The sequence below is a fragment of the Carya illinoinensis genome, chromosome 8, assembly GCF_018687715.1.
Source record: "Carya illinoinensis cultivar Pawnee chromosome 8, C.illinoinensisPawnee_v1, whole genome shotgun sequence".
NCBI lineage: Eukaryota > Viridiplantae > Streptophyta > Magnoliopsida > Fagales > Juglandaceae > Carya > Carya illinoinensis.
In genome coordinates this window covers 9545330-9566055 of record NC_056759.1, presented here as the reverse complement: position 1 = coordinate 9566055, position 20726 = coordinate 9545330, and the positions used below count along the sequence as shown (strand labels likewise).

General features: G+C 38.8%; 2 protein-coding genes and 1 non-coding gene across 15 annotated transcripts in view; all 3 read right to left on the bottom strand.

Annotated features, from left to right (window-relative positions):
- Window positions 1-994: 994 nt before the first annotated feature.
- On the bottom strand, window positions 995-2750 carry LOC122319183 (putative expansin-A17). The gene is made up of 3 exons (XM_043137132.1): window positions 2329-2750; window positions 1855-2176; window positions 995-1641 (listed from the first exon to the last, which is right to left on the bottom strand). Exons 1-3 carry the CDS (start codon window positions 2462-2464, stop codon window positions 1332-1334), a joined length of 768 nt encoding a protein of 255 aa, XP_042993066.1. The 5' UTR covers window positions 2465-2750; the 3' UTR covers window positions 995-1331.
- A 3058-nt stretch (window positions 2751-5808) lies between these two features.
- Window positions 5809-20726, bottom strand: part of LOC122318252 (paladin) — a 34409-nt gene continuing 19491 nt past the window's right edge. The window contains exons 15-19 of one of the 13 annotated variants that reach the window (XR_006244769.1): window positions 19500-19730; window positions 19135-19418; window positions 18114-18398; window positions 17330-17438; window positions 5809-5987 (exon numbers count right to left, since the gene is read on the bottom strand). Coding sequence is in view for 7 of the 13 variants with exons in the window: in XM_043135457.1 (XP_042991391.1) it covers window positions 5855-5987; window positions 17330-17452; window positions 18114-18398; window positions 19135-19418; window positions 19500-19730 (1056 nt within the window). In the remaining 6 variants the exon portion in view is untranslated. Of the gene's footprint in view, window positions 7633-17329; window positions 17453-18113; window positions 18399-18466; window positions 18632-19134; window positions 19419-19499; window positions 19731-20726 lie in introns of those variants that run through there. The other 12 variants (XM_043135457.1, XR_006244770.1, XM_043135458.1 and 9 more) reach the window with 12 other exon arrangements.
- On the bottom strand, window positions 6333-6458 carry LOC122274882. Its single transcript, XR_006228421.1, has one exon. It is a non-coding gene; the product is annotated as a U6atac minor spliceosomal RNA (small nuclear RNA).

Here is a 20726-nt window from a genome sequence, read left to right as displayed (position 1 = left end):
TGAAGATCACAACTTTCCATTAATATATATATATATATATGGTTGGGTTTTCACTTATCAGGGGTTTAAAACAAGTTATGGTAGGTGAAATGGACGAGCTCTTGCAACTTAAAATCTTTGAAAGTTCCGGTACTCTTAACTGAGTTATGTTTGGATCACGTCAATGTCACTTCAACTCATCTTAAATTAATTATTAATGAAATATATTATTTTTTTAACTTCGTATAAAAAATTTAAATTTATGTCAACATATATATTTCATATATTCAAACACACATCTTAACCTATTTATATATAAACACATGCATTTCAATATAAAACAGTATCATCGATGTTGAGACCGCTGGCTTTTACCATAGTCCAATCTGCACCTACTCTTAATAAATAAAAAATTAAAAAAACAGGGTGTTAGACAGCTAGCGTGTCTTTTACTTGGCATCCGGAAAAGGACCACTTGGAATATCCAACATCCTTGTACATATCTTGAACCTAACAGTCTATGATCACACGTTGCTGCTACATCTGTAAAAGAGTTTTATAAAAATAAAATTATAAATTATAAATTAATGTGTCTCTCTGATATATTTTATAATGAAATGAAATTAACAATGTTTTATGAATTTATTTTTAAATCAAACAAGTCTCATGTCCTCAACATTTAAGGCCTAATGTGGCATTATATATAACCTAAAAGGTAGTTGGAGGGTATAGTTAAAAAGTGGAGTTTCTTTTTGAATTTCTTGCCATGGAAAATAAAAGGAGTAGTGCTAGCGTATCGCTCAACTTTGACTGCAGGGCGTGTTCGTTAGCACAAATTTGTCTTCTTCTTATTTTTTTTTTCTTTTTTTTATTTTTTTACATTTTTTAATATATTTAAATATTTTGAAAAAATAAGAAAAATCTATCAATGTACTAAAAAACGTTTTCTTAATCATTAAATAAAAAATTAAATTAAAAAATTTATATACATGAACGATAAAAATGAGAGGATAAATTCAAATAACATACTAGCATTTTTCAAATAAAAAATAGTAGAAAATTAAACGCGACATTAAGTATGAATATGACTGTATTATACATACGCAATGCATGTACGTCTCAAATTAAGTAGCATACAATATTCTACTCTTTTCGGCGTACAACTCGGTGGGCTTCACAGCAAAACTCAGCCACAACCCAGCCAGAATTCTTTATTTTTTTTTTTTTTTTTTCCCTTCCTTCTGAACTAAAAGGGGAAGGAAATGTAATACATAGGGAGGAAATTAACAGCTAGCAGAGAAAATCAAACAAATAGGGAAGGATATATATATATATGCTTTTGTACCAATCATCTAGAATTGAACGTTGCTGGTGAAGGACTGCCCAAACTGCCAATTGGAAGGCACCACGTTGAGAGCTGTGCGAGTTTGTCCATTGCTGGTTTGGACTCTAAACGACAAGCTCTGACCATTAAGATAAATCAGGCTCTGCCAATTGACGCCCCAGTTTCTTGACATGGTTTCCCATTTGTTGGTTTTAGACCCTTTGATCCAAACATTAGAGATATCTCCAGCTCCCCCTACGTTGGATATCAGCACTAATTCGAAGTAATCTCTTCCATTGATAGTAAATCTGATGCCTCCACTTCTCCTGCATCCCACTCTGGTAAACCCAAATAACCAAAAATTAATGATATTTACATTATATTTTTAATGCTACTATTCATCCTAATTTATCTTGTCATCTTCGGCTGCACTTGTGGATATGACACATGCATGGCAGCGTGATTCGAGATGACAAAATTATATATACAAGAAAGAGAACATTCAAGGTATAAAAATAGTACTTTCTCAAACAAATTAAGATGGCGCATACTTCCTATACAAAATGGGTACGATCCCAGCCTTGTATATGGCAATAGTCTCGAAGGCAGGCTGAGACATGTCGAAGTGTGGCAGTGGAGGGTTGCACCAGCCGCCATTGTCGCTGGGGAGGTCATAGTTTGGAGGACAGAAGTTTGTGCCGGTGATGGTAATGGAAGTACCCCTGAGACACCACTGGGGAACCTTGGTTGCGTCGCACACTATCTGATAGCACCCGCCGCATGACTTCCCATCGTTGAACAAAGCCGTGCTAAGAGCTGCAGTTTTTATGCCATAACCATCGGTGTTGAGATTTCCATAACCGCAGGCACCTCCTGATTATCATATTAATATATAAAGAGAATTGAAAACAATAAGCTAGCTGATTTTTAAGCTCTAAAATGATGGGAAACAGAGAATTAGAAAGCAGTTCATTTCTCAATATATATATATAAATATATATATTTATATATATTCACGTTCGTACCCATTGTTCCTGAAGCATCACTTCCGCCGTAGAAAGTTGCATGGGCTTGCAGCCAAGCAGCCATTGTTGATGTGAATTTTGTGGCGAATATACCCAGAAACAGTAGAAAACTAGCCAATACATGGAGCCTTTCCATTCTCTCTCTCTGATCTCTCTGAAAGAATTAAGCACCAGCTTTGATGCTGAAGATGCCAGAGTCCTTCCTTATTTATAATCGATGTACGTTTAGGGACGGCTAACTGAGAAGAAGTCGTTATTATTGGGGGAATAATTTAGAATCATGCATGCGTTGACTGAAAGCAGTAATACTCCATTGATTTAAAAATGTTGCATATATTCCTTTCATATAATAAATAAATAAATAAAGTGAGACGATCATCCAAATTCAACAAATATTGCTAGCTGCTAATGCAATACTCCCGTCGGTGTTCATGCCTGTGTACATCTTTTTAGAGGGATTTATCGACGAATTCTGACAGTTACAATTGATGGGTACGTTAATTCTCGTTACACTTTACCATTAGTACTGATTATTAGGTTGGGTTTAGATGTTGAGAAGTATTAAGATATGTTATGAATAGTAATAAAAAAAATAAGTGAAAAATAATAATATATTCAATAGTAATAAAATGTAATGAATTGTAGTAAAAAGTAAGAGAAAATTAATAATAAAGTAATGAATAGTAGTTGAGTAAGTTGAAAAGGATTGAGATACTCTCAACACCCAAACACACCTGATCAATCTATGTCGGCATGAATGAAAGCTAGAATATTTGAAATTATTATGATTAGGAGAAAGTAAACTCAAATGTTCAAACGCGAAGAAATGAAATCTGAACCCTTTTCATATGATCGTTGGCTTCTACTTTCGGCCTGTGCATGCATTTACTCGTACGTGATCATGTCAACGTTTATCGAGGCACCAAGCACCAGTACTACGCGGGGGACAGCCCTACAAAACTTGACACCGACACCGAGCACATGCATGAGCTGTTGCTTTTTTTTTCCCTTAATTTGTGTCGGACTCGAACATGCATACAGAGAATATTCGTGCGTGCTTTCGATCGGAAATAACTCTTAAAGTACAGCTGTTGATCAGGATCATCCGTGGTACGTCAATCGTACCTTTGAGGTGCAAAAAGAAATGCAAATTTCCAAGCATTAATATATTATATTAAAACTGTTCAAAAACAAAGTCAGAATTTGTATGCTTCCTTTTAATTATGGTTGTAGGGAACATGCATATGTAGCTAATCCACATGCAACTGCCGTGTCTTGTTTATCAAGAAATTGCATTTCAAATGAATAAAAGTGCATGTGAATGCGGAGGATCGAAGAGAATTTAGGAAAAAAATGGAAGTCAGCTCTTATACGTAGATGTGGGATCAAAACTTTGACATGTGTAGAGTACCCATATGTTATGGCATGTCTTATGGGGTGGACTTCCACCCACATATACATGGCACATGGGTGATGCAATCAATCCCTGATGATCATCACGATATACATTGACATGATTTATGCACATTTATATAATCGTAAAGTACTCTTTCTAATTTTATGACTTTTCTTTAAAAAGAAAATTCTATACACTACATTGTCATCATATTTTCATTCTATTAAGAAAGATGCGACGTATTTATTACTATTGAATGATCATTTATTGGATGCTTTTTTATTATTAATGGTGATAAATGTGACACATCTTATTTAGTGAGATGAAAATAAAATGGTAGTGTGGTATATATATAGTATTACTCGTCAGATATTTCAATTCACCACTAATATAGGAAGAATAATGAAATTAAATGAAAATGATGCAGCCCGTTCTTAAGTTTTCTTTTAAAATTTTGTTGTAAATAAATTATTTAACATGATATATCAAAACATACAATAATCCTTATTCGTTTGCTTATTAAGGCAAGTCTAATATTCCACGCATGAGAGAAAACATTAGCATAGAAATCAAATGACTAAGTTTAAATCATCTTATCAACTTAAAGTTTTCAAGTTACAAAATAGTAATTCCCTTTCAAAAAAAAAGTTATAATATTTCAATTATATCAATATTTTCTTAGAAAACCGCAAGTCTTGTAATGTTGGTATCAATAATATTTCGACACGTTATTTACCATGCCTCGTGTAAAATTTAGTAAATTTGATTTTTTTAAAACACTTCAAAACAAAAACAAATGATCCTTGAAGAATAAGATGACTTGGGTACGTAAAACAGTTACATACAGCTAGCCTCAGGATAAACTCTTACTCCGCCATTTGGATTGCCAATTTTACCCACCAAAATCAGTAAAGTTGTACGCGTGATTTGGAAGAAGCCAACAAGAGGGAAACTAAAGCTGTGTTTGGATGTTAAGCTGAGTTCTTTATAAATAGTAATGAGTTGAGTAAGTAAAGTGAATTATGTGGAACCCATCTAAAATAAGTTTAGATATGTTTGGATATTAAGATGAGTTTATTACTATTTATGAAAAAATTAAAAAGATTGTAAATCTCACGTATAAAGATGTATTAAGTTGAAAAAAAGTTATAAGTCCCACGTGTAAGGAAGTTTTGAGTTGAGATGAGTATAATAATTTGAGAGTTGAATATTTGAATGTTAGACTCAGATTAAAATTAGACTGAACTGAATTAATCTCAGCTAAATCTTGCAACCAAACGGGACCTAAAGTTAAAAACATAGATGGAAGTAGCTTTAGGAAACTCAAGACAGCATGGTTGAGGCTTGATAATTAGAGATGACAAATGATCGTTTATGGCCGTAGTCTCAACCATTTATGGAGTGGGAACTAACACATCATATTTTACTCGATGGTTTAAATTTGTGCATATATTTACACGTTAGTCAGCTGGAAGTTGAAACTTGAAACAGATTCCTTATTGGTTGCAAATTGGAAGGAGAAACTATGATCCCTTGAAAAGTTAAAAAATGTATGGGAAAGGTGATAGAGATAATGGGGTCTCTTGATATTGAATGTTGCCACGTATTTAGAGAGGCAAATTAAGTTGCAGATTGGTTAGCTAAGAATGGAGCACGAGTAACGACAGGAGTACCACAGCTTTCGGTCAGCCCCTTGAGAATTCAAATGTCTAATGAACATAGATCAGGCTGGATTTCTTGCTTTTGGAGTTCACTAAAGTTTGGATTTGTTTGTAACCTGTTTTTGCTATAGGACAGAAATTAGTTTTTATGATGCCTTGGTTTTGGATTGTTCCATTTGTAGCCGCCAAGGTGTCCTTATAGAGACTAATGTCTTTACGACTCAGTAGATTTTGGTTTTAATGTTACTGCTAAAAGGTCCTTAGTTGTAACCACTGTATTCATTTGTCATAAGTGAAGATTTGTTAATAAATTAAGGGGTGCCACCTCTTTTTGAAAAAAAAAAAAAAAAAAAAAACCTCCCCCTCCCACCGGAAGAGGATAGAACGTAGATGTTTGTTTTACTGGTAAGTTGGTGCAGCCAACTTACATGAATCTAAAATATCAGCATTATTGCTATAAGCGTGAAAATCATTTGTCTATTCTAAGGTTATTACATAGATGTCCAAGTTCAGGTCTTGCATCCATCCATGACGTGAATTCTATCTCGGCCGAAGAAGTGCTGTAAAGGTAGGACCTGAAGGTGATGAGTAAAAAATAACGCCTGCAGGATGGAGGAAAGCACACAAATCATGCAGCAACACTAGGAGAAAATACAACAAAAGAATTCGTTTAACCATAACAACATTATAAGAAAAGAAAAAGAAAATTATCAGTATATAAGCTAACACAAACATTAAATTATATCCATTCTTGCACTCAAAGTACTATACCAGAGACATTTTCTACTCATCCCTAACATGACCTAGGGAGGGTGGAAAATTAGAAGCTATACCCCTCAGATAAAACGTGGACAATTTGTGACTGTCGATGGAAAGTGAGGATAACTAGATATCATTCCACTTGAAGTGCTTTTGGATTGAAGACCACAGATTTTTTTCTGATATGTTAAAAATTGGGTATAAAATCCACCATGGAAGGTGAGGAGCCTTAAACATATGTGTGGTAACAGGTAAGCCTGGAGTTCCCGTCCCTGTCAGGGGAGATGCCAACCATCTCTTCTTTCTACGAACATGAAGACCACAGATACTGCTAACCACATCTAGTAGTCAAACCAACAAAACACATCTCAAATACTCAACAAAATTTCTACTGTATCCAAACATAGCAGCACTAAAAACCGATGCTCACTCTTGAGAAAAGTCATCAGGTGCTGCCATGCAAGATAAGCAAACCATATCCGCAAACCACACACTCAATTAATGATAATTAATAATGAGTTCTATGATCTAAATAAGCACAATGTACCCAAAGAAAGGGCTGTTAGTGAAAGGGGAATAGTTCACAGAAAGTGGAATAGAACGAGCCAGCCAGTGAATGCCGTTAGACACAATTGCTGAGGTTTATCGCTATTGAAGTTCGTCGTGTTTCAAAATCAGCTTCAAACAGAGATGGGAACTAAGAAGACTCAAATGTCCTATTAAGTATGATGCAAAGGAGGGGAGTGACAGAAGGGACATATTGAAAGGGAGGGGGCCTCCTTTTGCTCATGAAGCCTAAGACCCTATCTTGGAATGTGAGGGGGCTTAATGATTGTAACAAGCACCTTCACATAAAATCTTTATTGCGGACATGGAAGATTGATATTGTGTGTTTTCAAGAAACAAAGTTACGTTTTATCGCTAGAAGCATCATTCGGAGTCTATGGGGGTGTCCTTTCATGGGATGGTCTTACTTGGCATCTTTGGGAACTTCAGGTGGTGTTCTTCTAACGTGGGATAGAAGAGTGGTGGAGTTTGTCGAGGAGCGTATTGAGAATTTCTCAATTTCTAGTGTATTTAAAAATGTTGAGGATGGGTAGGAGTGGTCTTATGCAGGCACTTATGGGCCAAATTGGGATAGTGATAAGAGACTTCTTTGGGAGGAGCTGGTGGGTTTATATTATCTATGGGATGTGTCGGGGTATATGAGTGGGGATTTCAATATTACTCGCTTTCCTAGGGAGCGATCAAGGCAACCTCAAATTTCCTTGGCTATGGAGGAGTTTTTTGAGTTCATCTTTGACTTGGATCTCATGGATCTCCCTCTTGTTGGGGGCAAGTTCACGTGGTCCAGTAGTCGGGTTGGTCGCGATTGGATAGATTTCTTGTCTCTCCTTCTTGGGAGGCTCACTTTCCAGAGCTGTGTCAACAGCATTTGCCTCGAGTTTGTTCAGATCACTTTCCTAGTTTGCTGGATTGTCGATAGGGCTGCAAACAAACCAAGTTGAGTCAAATTTGAACAAGGGTACTCGAGCTCAATTAACGTTTTTGCTCATTTGAACTCACCTAGAACTTAAATAAAACTCGAATATCCTTGTTTGAACTTGGTTCATTAATCATTAATGTTGTTCGAATTCGACTCGAGCTTGAACTCGATTTTTTATTTTGAAATTTCTGGATCTTATCTTTTGATTAAAAATTAATTAATTAATTTTACCAAAAAAAAAAATCAAGACATGTTTTGAGTTTTTTTTTTTTTTTTAATAAGAGAAAAAATATTATTGATCTAAAAGAAATATGCATAGACCGCATACACAAGAAGTATACATAGTACACCTAATATAATCTAAGAGCGATAAATTAAAGAGAGGAAATCATGAACGTCGTCCCCGTTTAGTACAATAGCAGAAAACCAAAGCATTAAAGTGTGTAGAAAAAAGTTCTTTAGCTCCACCCTAGTGCGTTCCTTGTCCTCAAAGCAACGCGCATTCCTTTCCAACCAAATACACCACATGATGCACAACGGGATCATCTTCCATACAACTGCTACTTGATGACAACCTTATATCTTCCTCTAGCAACCCAACAGATCCACCACCCTTGCAGGCATAACCCAAGCTACTTCAACCCTGTGAAAGATCTCATCCCACAACTCCCTTGTTACCTCACAATACAATAAGAGGTAGTCCACAGATTCTCCATTTTTTTTATATAAATAACACCAATCCATAACTACACAACCTCTCTTCCTCAGATTGTCTGTGGTCAAGATCTTCCCAAGAGCGGCGTTCCATACAAAGAAAGCAACTTTGGAAGGCACACATGTCCTCCAAATGTTCTTCCAGGGGAACTTTGGATGATCTTGTGTTGTCAAAATTTGATAGTACCCCCTAACAGTACATTTCTTGTGGTTATTAGACCTCCACTTCAGTTGATCATGTTGTGTCACAAAGGGCCCCATGGAGTATAAGAGGCTGAAAAAATATGCAACAATAGGTACTTCCCAATCATGGAGGTCCCTATTAACAAGGATATTCCACTGATGAGAATCATGAGAAAGTAGTAGCATAATCTGCTACTGAAGCCTCCCTATTAGTGGCAATACGATAGAGAACCGAAAAGGCTCTTTCCAAGGCATGCTCTCCACACCACACGTCCAGCCAAAAACTAATTCGGTTTCCCTCTCCTGCTACAAAACGAATGTGTGTTTCAAAGCAAGACCACCCCCTCCTTATAAACTTCCATAAACCCACTCCATACCCCCCCTCTCACTTCATTGGAGTACCAACCACCCCAAGCAACTCCAAGCCTCCATGTCTAGCATCGATAACTTCCTTCCACAGTGAACCCCCTCCAAATGATATCTCCATAGCCATTTGCCCAGTAAAGCTTTATTAAAAGTTTTCAAGTCACACACTCCCAACCCCCCATGAAGCCACTGGATCACAAACTGTCTTCCATCTAACCAGGTGGAATTTCTTCTCTTCCCCCAAACCTCCCCATAAAAATGTCCTAAAGAGTTTTTTAATCCTGTTCCCCACCCTTACCTGCAAAGGAAACAAAGATAAAAAATACATGGGTAGGTTAGTGAGAGTGCTCTTAATAAGCCTGAGGTTGCCCCCTTTCGATAAATACACCCGTTTCCAACTAGCCAATCTTTTTTCTATCTTCTCCACCACCCCGTCCCAAATAGCTCTAGCCTTAAAAGTTGCTCCCAACAGGAGACCCAGATACTTCAGAGGCAAGGAAGACACCTTACAATCTAGTAGACTTGCTAAATTGAGTATGTTCAAAACCACACCCACCGGTACCAACTCAGACTTGTCAAGATTCACCTTAAGCCCCGACACTGCTTCAAAGCAAAGTAACAATGCATGTAAAGTTTGGATCTGGCTAGTGTCTGCTTCACAAAACAATAGAGTATCATCTGCAAATAAAAGGTGTGAAAGGGTAATCGAGCCACCAGAACCATGACCCACTTGAAAGCCAGATATGAGCCCTCCCCTCACCGCAGCCTGTACCATCTGGCTAAGGGCCTCCATAACTATAACAAATAGGAAAGGAGATAGAGGATCTCCTTGCCGCAAACCCCGAGAACTATCAAAAAAACCAGCAGGTGTACCATTGACTAGAACTGAAAACCGGGCGGTAGAAATACAATGACGCATCCAAGCAATCCATCTATCACCAAAACCGCACCTCCTAAGTAGATGTAGGAGGAATTCCCAGTTCACATGATCATATGCCTTTTCCATGTCGAGCTTGCACAGAATCCCTGATCTTCCCTCTCTCAATCTATGATCCAAACACTCGTTTGCAATAAGTACCGAATCAAGAATTTGCCTCCCACGAATGAATGCATTCTGAGGTTTAGAAATAATAAGATCCAAAACCGGGCTTAACCGGTTGGCTAGCACCTTCGAAATAATTTTATAGATTCCATTAACCAAGCTTATCGAGCGAAAATCCTCTATGATCGAAGCCCCGTGTTTCTTGGGAATGAGAGCAATAAACGTTGCATTAAGAGATTTTTCAAACTTTTGAAAAGTGTGAAATTCCTTAAAGACTTGCATAACATCCTTTTTTACAATGTCCCAACAGGTATAAAAGAAGCCCATAGAAAAACCGTCCGGTCTAGGCGCTTTATCCTTGGCCGTACCAGAGATGACCTTGTAAATCTCTTCTTCCTCAAAAGGTCTCTCCAAGACACATGCATTCTGAGAATCAATAGCCTCAAAAGATAAGCCATCCAACTTTGGCCTCCAATTAGCCGATTCTGTGAGAAGAGACTCATAATAATCCACAATGTGATTTTCTAACTCAGGAGGAGAGGATAGCACCTGGGAACCTGAATGTAGAACCTCAATAGTGTTACTGCATCGATGTGAATTGGCCACTTTATGAAAGAACTTTGTACACTTATCTCCTTCTTTCAGCCAAAGGGCTTTGGATTTTTGACGCCAAGAAATCTCCTCCGACAACAAGACTCTCTCCAAATTTGCCATAGTCGTGCCCTTCCTCACACGCACCTCCTCTGAAGTATCTCCCAATAATTCCCTTCCCTCTAACTCTTGCAATTCCTCCAACAGGTTATTCTTCTGGTTGTCAATGTGGCTATAAACTTTGAAGTTCCACTTCTTCAGGTCTAATTTCAAAGCTTTCAACTTACATGCAAGAATAAAACTTGGAGTACCAATGAACTGATATGATGACCACCAAGCATGCACCATCTCTGCAAAACCCTCCGCAACAAGCTACATGTTTTCAAACTTGAAGTACCGGCGTCCATTGTGAATGCCCCCACAATCCAATAATATAGGAAAATGATCTGAACTGACTCGAGCTAACCGTTTCTGGCATACCTCTGGAAAGTGGGCTTCCCAAGAAGGGGACAACAAAAATCTATCCAGTTTTGACCAAACCCGTCCGTTTGACCACGTAAAGTCTCTTCCAACTAGTGGGAGATCCATGAGATCTAAATCAAAAATGAACTCTGAGAACTCCTCCATAGCCCCAGAATTCCGATAAAGTCCAGATCGCTCACTAGGAAAGCGAGTAATGTTAAAATCACCACCCATACACCACGGCACCTCTCAAAAAGAAAATAGTCCTGACAACTCCTCCCATAGCCTCCTCCTATCCCTATCCACATTAGGACCATAAATGCCCACAAATCCCCATTCCCACCCGTCAACGACATTTTTAAATAAAGACGCTACCGTGTATTCCCCAATACATTCCTCACTCGCCTCTACTACTCTTTTGTCCCACATCAATAACACTCCACATGAGGCACCCAGAGAGGCCAAGTATGTCCAGCCCACGTATGGACATCCCCATAAACTCCGCACAATTTTCCTATCAATGTACCGCAACTTTGTTTCTTGTAAACACACCAAATCACCCTTCCACATCTGCAACAATGATATGATACGAAGGCGCTTATTGCACTCATTAAGCCCTCGCACATTCCAGGTAATGATTTTAGGCTGCATGTAAACGACTATTGCCCCTCCCTTTCGATCTATGCCTTCAACCGCTCCCTTCCTTCACATCATACTTTATAGAACAAGTTAAGCCTTTTAAGTTCCCTATCCCGCTTTGTGGCTGACTTCGAATGGCTATCTTCGATTGCCACTAGGAGAGCCCTGAACTGTTCTGTGTAGCCTCCAATAGAGATGCCAACAATGGCTTGTATTTCCTCCACCTTCTTAAACACCCAAGAAGAGGAACCACTTCCATAAACTGGATTGGGGGGAAGAGTACATAAAGGGGTTATCTCAGCCCCATCCCCGCTGGAAAAGTCACTGTCTGTTAAAGCCAATTGCATATTCAAGGTAGAATCTGAGACTGAAGAACCAGATTCACCTCTATGTGCAAGCAGAATTTTGGCTTCCCTACTGCCATCGCTCAAACTTTTCCCCTCAACTCCACCTAGTTCACGGACTAAAAGCCCATCCCCCACCCCCCCCCCCCCCCCCTTTTCCCCTCAAAACCACCTATATCAATATATACAGGCTCTGTCAACAACCCAGAGAGCAAAGGGCTCCCCTCCGACACATCAAATGGCCCAGAGGGGATGACAATGCCTTCATCCACCTCCGGCGACATTTTCTGTGCTATTTCTGACAATAGAGAACTCGCCAGCGACAAGTCGACCCTACCCAGGCTCGATTCTAGACCTCTAGGCTCTTCCGGCACACTGTACGACGTCCCAAAACTCACCGGCGACGCTACCCCCTTCGGAAAAATCTCCTCATCCAACTCCGGCAAAGTCAAAGTGGTCCCTCACGAATCTGAACCGCTAGAGCCACTCGGATCTAACCCACAAACCCTCCCCGCCGCACCATCCTCCATCCCACAGCTCGTCGGTGGCACCATTTCCTTCGCTGGTGACCCTAACCCATTGCCGACGGTGGTCGCTGAGGCCCACTCGACGATGAAGGGTCATCTGTGCACGAAACGATGGCTCGGTGACTCAGCCCCGCGTGGATCTGTTAAGGCTGGGGCATGTGCGATAAGCTGGGCCTGTCGCTCAGGCCGCTTGTTCCCTTCAGCCATTTGCAGCCAAGCCCTTCCCTTTAAGAACTATCTCCCGGCGAGCCAGCCCACTACACGGGCCTTCTAAATGACCTAGAAAAGCATCACACCTCCCACGCATCACAACGCAACATTTTAATAAGGCCATATTAGACTGTAGCGAGCTTACTTGTTTCTCCATCTCTGCAACTACTTGTAGTAGCGTTTCCATATTTTGCCTCGACATACCCCTGCCATCTTCTGCACAAAACTGATCTTTTCCCATAAGAGAAGATCTCCTGCCATCTCTGCATTTTTTGGAGCTCGAGACAGCACCTCCTTGTACGATAGGGGTGGGTAACCCTGCGACGGAGGAAACGATGGCTCTGCTTGTCTTCCTCTGTTTTACCCCCCCGAACCAGAGGTTGTTGCCGATAGCTCCTGCAGTAAATCCCCAAAGTTCTTCCATCCTACCCCATTTCTCCCTTCTGGTATCACTATCAAACCCTGACGCTTTACTTGACCAAACTCTGATAAGGAGAAAAATCTCCCAAAGGCAATTTGCTGCTTCTACATCACCAAAACCTTATGCCCATTTCTTCGTGTTCTGGCAAACTTTGAAGGCCCCCCGTCAGTTATACCTTCCCTAACCATGGCAGCCATCCACCCCAGAGATACTTGGTCGAAAGAGATGTAGTTCACTGCTCGACAGCTACTCTCTGTGCATCTCCACCACCTCTCATTAACCTTCTTAAACTCGAAGCACTTCTGCTCTATAATAATGTTCCTAATCAGCCTCATCACTAAAACAACTAATTCTAATTCAGAAACACCAACTGGACTTACAACTACAGAACACCAACCAACGTTAACATGATTTTAGCACCTTCTGAACTAAACCTTGTTTTTTCTCAAAGTGTACGCTTCGAATTTATTTAAGGAGTGGAAAGGTGAAATCATTTGTATTCGAGAATGAACTAGAAGAGATGACCACTGACCCCTCAAACATTTAACTATTCAACCAAATAATTTTGATTCAAAATTCTTATGGTCTAACTTTTTTTATAAAAATAACTTATAGTTATAAATTAAAAGAATAATACACAAGATAAATGTAATAAACTAAACTATTTAATACATATAGATAATATAATAAATCAATAGTTGTAGTTGAATAATATATTATTATACAAATTATCATACACACATTTTGGGAACTTAACATATATATATTAAATAAGGTAAACTATAAATAAATTAATAATATATAATTAAGTATATAAAATATAACTAACATGTAATATATATAACACATACATATATAAAACATATTACAAGCTTCAAAACAAGCTCAAACGAGTCAAATTGAGCTTATACGAGTTTTGTTCACAAGTCTAAACCGACTCGAGTCAAGTTTATACGAGTTTTTCTCATTTAATATTCGAACCTATATTAGTGTTTACGAACATCTCGTTTATTAAATAAACCGAGTTCGAACTGAGTATGTACGAGCCGAGCTCGAGTTGTTCACAAGCTACTCTGTTCATTTACAGCCCTCGTTGTGGAGATATTCATGGGGGATGCCGGTATTTCAAATTTGAAAATATGTGGTTAACAGTTAATGACTTTGTAGATGAGGTTAGAATTTGGTGGTCTACTTATCAGTTTACAGGCACTCTTAGCTTCATTCTTGCTGGTAAGCTTAAGGCTTTGAAGCATGATTTAAATAAGTGGAATTTAGAATTTTGTGGGAATGTTGACATCAGAAGAATTCCCTCATAGAGGAGTTGCAGGTTCTAGAGGGTAGGGAGGTGATTGGAGATACCTCTGAGGAGGTATTGTTAAGGAAATATTCGGTTGTGGCTGAACTAGAGAGGGTATTTTTGGAGGAGACTCCGTGGAAACAAAATCGAGGGCTCTTTAGTTAAATGAAGGTGATAAATGCATGAAGTTTTTCCATAAAATAGCTAATTCACATTGGCTAAATAATGCTATTCAGAGACTTCATTCAGATAATCATGTGCTTTCTTCCCCCTCGAAGATTGAGGATCATATTGTGCATTGTTATGAGAACCTTCTCATGAAACCGGCTAATTGGAGGCCAAATCTCGATGGGTTGATTTTTGAGTCTCTTAATCCTCAGAGTGCAAGTGGGTTGGAAAGACCTTTTAAAGAAACGGAAATTTATCAAGTGATTGGTGGAATGGTGAAAGATAAAGCTCCGAGACCGAATGGTTTTTCTATGGGATTCATCCAAGTTTGTTGGGATGTTGTGAAAGAGGATATGATGCGGGTTTTTCTCGAATTCTATTCTTTTAAGAAGTTTGAGAAATGCCTTAATGCAACTTTTATCACTCTCATCCCAAAGAAACATGGGGCAACGGAAGTTAAGGATTTTCGTCCTATAAGTATTGTGAGTGGGGTTTACAAGATTATTTCGAAAGTTCTAGCTAATCGTTTGAGCACGATTGTGGATCAAATTATTTCCAAACCTCAAAAAGCCTTGGTTCGGAAGAGACAAATTCTTGATTCAGCCCTCATTGGCAAAAAATGCTTAGATGGTAGGTTGAGGGAGGGAGTTCCAAGCATTCTATGAAAGCTTGACATGAAAAAGGCATATGATCATGTGAATTGGGAATTCCCTTTTTATAGGCTTGGGAGGTGTAGCTTCGGCGATAGGTGGATTTTGTGGATTTGGCATTGTGTTACTACCCCTCATTTCTCAGTGCTAGTTTAACCCTAGATTTTTTAACAGTTTTCGTGGCATGAGGCAAGGGGATCCGTTGTCTCCCTTTCTCTTTGTTATTGTTATGGAGGCACTTTATTGAATGGTGGAGGTTACCGTTGGGGGAGGTTTTTTATCCAAATTCTCGGTGGGAAATGGTATCAACGGTTCCATCATAATTTCCCATCTCCTTTCTGCAGATGATACCCTTCTTTTTTGTGAGGTGGGTCGTGGTCAGAGTCAAGCTTTATGGGAACTTGTTATGCTTTGAAGCTATGTCAGGTCTCAAGGTAAACCATGGTAAGTCCGAGATGGTTCCAGGGGGTGTGGTGCGTTGTATTAATAGCTTGGCGAGTTATTTGGGTTCCAAAGTGGCTTCCTTGACTATGAAATATTTGGGTCTTCCGTTGGGGGTGACTTTTAATTCTAAAACCATTTGGATGGGGTTGTTGAGAAAGTTGAGAAAATGTTAGCAGGGTGGAAACGGATGTATTTATCGAAATGGGGTATACTCACTTTAATTAAGAGTGCTCTTTCCAACATCCCCACTTATTTTTAAACTTATTCCCTTTGCCTACAGGGGTGGCTAATTGAATTGAGAAGTTATTTCGGGCTTTCTTGTGGGGTGGAGTGGGGGAGGAAACTAAGTTCCATCTTGGTAATTGAAATAAAGTTTGTTCCCCAATTTCTAATGGAGGCTTGGGGATTCACAAGAGGACATCAATAAAAACCTTTTGGGGAAATGGTTATAGGGGTACCACTTGGAGGTTATTGATCATCGATATGTGGAAGTGCTTGTTTGGGCGGGCACGCTGGGGGGAGAAGGGGGGGGGGGGGGGGGGGGGGGGGGGGGGGTGATGTGGGGTGTAATTATAATGAAGTGAGGGGGGGTGTATGGTGTGGGCTTATGGAAATTCATTAGAAGGGTTTGGAAGAGCTTTGCCATTCATATTTGTTTGTTAGCTGGTGAGGGCTCTGATTCAATTTTGGAATGACGTTTGGTGTGGAGATCAGGCTCTCTAGAGGGCTTTCCCAACTCTCTATCGCATTGCTTTGAATCAGGATGCTTCTATGTCGGATTTGTTGGCATTTTCACATGGTTCTCAACAGTGGGATGTTCTATTTAATAGGGATGTTCACGATTGGGAAATGGATATTGTTTCTGAATTTTTCAGTCATATATACATTCTATGGGAGGGCCAACGGTACACGGGGATAGGATGAAATAGGGGCCCAACGGGAGCAAACGGTTTACAGTGAGATCTTATTACAAGATATTGGCATCATATGGTAATGTTCCTTTCCTGTGGAGGAGTATTGTCTCGGTGCCCTCTAAAGTAGCTTTCTTCGTATGGACTGTCTCTCTTGAGAATATCTTGAGCATAGACAATTTGAGGAAGCAAGGCTCATTGTTATGGATTGGTGCTATTTGTGCAAGAAGGATAGGGAGTCAATGGATAATTTATTACTGCATTGTGAGGTCACAATAGTGTTGTGGGATGAGATCTTTAGAAGAATTGGTGTGGCGTGGGTTATGCCTTTGAGGGTGGTGGATTTATTAGCCTGCTGGAAGAATATTCAAGGCTGCCCCCAAGTGGCTGCAGTTTAGAAGATGATTCCTTTGTGCATTATGTGGTGTATTTGGTACAAAGGAATGACTAGTGCTTTGAAGATGGGGAGCACACATTGGAGGAACTTCGGAACATTTTTGTACACCTTATTGCTTTGGTTTTCAACCATTGTGCTTAATGGAACCAATGTTCATGATTTATTGTCTTTAATTTCTGGTTCCAAGAATGTATTTAGGTATTCTTTTGTATACTTCCTGTATACACGGGTTTCGCCTGCTTCATTCGTATCAATAAATTTTCATTTACTTATAAAAAAAATAAAATTAAATAAAAAAATAAATAAAAGAATTGCTGAGGTACATGAACTAACCTTAAAGCCTTAATACCCATATCCATAAGGTAAGCTCGGTGTTCGTCATCACCATTTGGGAACTTCTCAAGTTCCTTACTGTAATAGAGAATATCATCTCGTAAATGCCCTGCACCCCCACACCTTTAAAATGAAGGAATAAACTTAGAGACATTGGTTAAAAAAAACCGATGAATAAATTGTGAAACGGAAAAATATTGAAACTAAATTACTGGTCCTTTTGTACTGTATTACCCCGAACGATAAAAATTGTCACATTCCATCCCCGAACTACCAAAAAGTTGCAACATACACCCTCGTTTATATGTGACCATAAGATGAAAAAAGATTGTCACATGGCACAATTATGACTAGGATTTCAAAGGGTGCACATCGAAAAATTTTGTCGTTTGAGTATGCAAAGTGGTAAACTCGATAATTTTGGTGTGCACGGTGAAGGAAGATAGTTCAAGGTATAAAGTGTAATTTCAATGACAGCTCATTAAAAATATAAAATAAACAAATCCAATTGATTGTACACTCAAAGCAAAGAAGCAGTCAATCACAAAGACATTTTACCTTCAGCAAACCCCCCCCCCCCCCCCCCCCCCAAAACCAAAAACAAAAAAAAAACAAAAAAAAAAAAAAAAGGTGGAGATTATATTCTTCATTGTTGGCAAGTGAGATTATGTTCTTTACTAAAATAAGGAACTTGAGATGTATTAAAGAGGAATATCACAATGTTTTCCTCGCTGGTAGTATTATAAGGAGATTATATATCTCATGTTCCCAAGAAATTATATACCTTTCAATAATGATGTCAACATCTGCTTTGCTTTGGGGACCATGCACAAGTACTCTTGTAAGGCTTAGTATGTCACGGTAATCACCCATCTCGTGAGCTTCTGCATCAGAAGCTTGAGAAGGCAAGTTCTCTTCATTCCCAGAAAGTAGTTTTGTATCAACAGATGACTCTGGAATTTTAGATCCAAAGTTAGGCTCTGTGCTGAGTTTAATGCAAAGTATTGCCATCGCATATGCAACTCCTCCAAACCCGGTGTGTGATACAAAAAGGTGACACCCTGCAGTACTACAGAAAAAGTTACTGTTAATTATATTTCTTAATTAAATTAAGGAAAGAGTTAATTATGCAGCTACCTATATCAGATATTATGCAGCCTAAATAGAGAAGTGCCAAATTAGTGACCAGTCACCGCAGCTGGTGTAGCAGTCTTTGGATGGGCAGGCCCTTCAAGAGCTACCTTATTACACTTACAGTTAGGAACGGAAGATCCAGGGATAGACTAGCAAACCAACACCCGCCTTGAGAAAATAAAAAAAGCTTTTTTTTAAATTTAAAAAAAAAATAAAAAATAAAAAACCATCCAAAATTCATAAATCTCAGTCATTCATAGTGGAAAGATAAATCCCTGATCATACACAAGGAAAATTTGCAATCTTGGTATGTAAAGGTCATCATTGTAACAATCATATCAATATTTTCTCCGTAATGCCCAGGTGATCTAACCTTGAATGGCTGTCATTTTTGTGAAAGGAGGGAGAGAGAGAGAGAGAGAGAGAGAGAGAGAGTTTAACCTAAGGCATTGTTTCATAGACAAAATAAAAAAAGAAACAAAGATATGAAGGATGGAGAATTGGAAGTAAAGAATTTTGGATTGGATTTTGAGAGAGGTCAATTAATAACATCATCTGTAAATTATACCATGACGAAGCAAGCTGTAACAGAATTTGTTACTACCATAATCTACCACCGATCATTTCTGGCCATAGTGCTTATAAAATATGTGTTAGGTCTGAATACTCACTCATTGTTATAGTACTGGATTGCATCAACATCAGAAGCTAAAGCATCTTTTTCTCTAGTCAATGGTATTCTCCTATATGTAATATTATAACCCTCATCTTTCAGAGCAGCATATACTTCAGCAGGAGTCTTCACGTTATCTGCTAAAATGTTTTCCCAGTATCCTATAACACTGGATTGATTTATTACCGGGTTATATTCTTCACGATGCAAAAGCATCCGTCCACCAGACTGTCTGACCTCGGATAATATATCTTCTTTTAGTCTTGCCTCCATGTGTTCCACCTGAGTAAAGAGTAAGAGGGAAAACATATTGTGGCTTAATGACTCGTTTATAGGATTGAAAAAGCATTCATGGTGACATACCATTGGCCCAGTGATTCCCACATGCTTGAGCATATCAACAGGCTTATTTAGCTCTCTTAAGATAAATGGTGTGCCATTGATGTAAATAACTGCTTCTTCTCTCAGATCCGTTAATATTACTTTAGGAGCAACTAATCCTTCTGGTTTAGGCTTGGCACCTAAATATGCTAACATCTCTTTTGCCCCAGCAATTGTAGGAGTTGCCATGCTATGCACAGGGAATCCATCTACCTGAAGAATGGAAGTTTCAGCCTTAAAACAGTGTGCAAACCCATCACATTGTTAAGTTGATCTCTTGACAAGCACATCATAAGTTAGTCTTATGGAAAAATTTGTTTTCAAATATGTAAACTGGAAAGTTAAGTGGAATGTTTTTACCAATATCTTGACCTGGTCCCACCAATAAATTGAGCCGAGCGGGCCTTTAGCCAATTCAAGGAGGTTCATGGCAGCAATTCTACAAGTATTGCTCAATCCACAACATATCTTCATGTGTAAGCAATGTTCTGCTAAAAAGCTTTAGCTCAAATATTGCTTTCTCCCTCCATAATAATGGGATGGGAGGTGATTTTGTGGGTCAAAGACCTAGTACAAGTTTACATGCATGTGTAACTTTCCAGTTAAAAAATAATGTGCTTACACACTTCCCTTAGTCCAACATCCGAAGTGGATAAAAACAGGACAATATAAGAATGTCATGAGATGCCAAAGTTAGCACACCCATGTGAATACATGAAAAGGGCAAATTTGATTAAGATGATGCAACCATATCCAGTGAAAACTAATAACTGCATAAACCAAAGATTTTAGCAGAAAAAATTGCATGACTAAGGAAAGGTGAAAATTGTATTGATGTGACAACTCAATTAGTTATCCTAAAGCTGAAAGCTGGGAGGGTGGGGGTGGGAGTGGGGGAGCTGAGAAAAAGGACAAGGCAAAGGATAAAACTTAGTAATTTTGATGAATTTTTTAGTTAATCCCACAAACTGAAAGCGAAGGGAGAACCTTGAACCACAGAGAGAGAGAGAGAGAGAGAGAGAGAGAGAGAGAGATGAATGAGAAAGTTGGTGGCACTATCACATCAAAAGTGATCCCAAGCCTTTAATTTTAGATATGGCTTGAAGGCAATATATTTGGAAGAGTAAAACATATAACACCTTGCAATCAGTGAGGAGATCATGAAGTCCAAAGCTAACATTAATAGGTTCTTGTGTGCTGTGTAGTTAG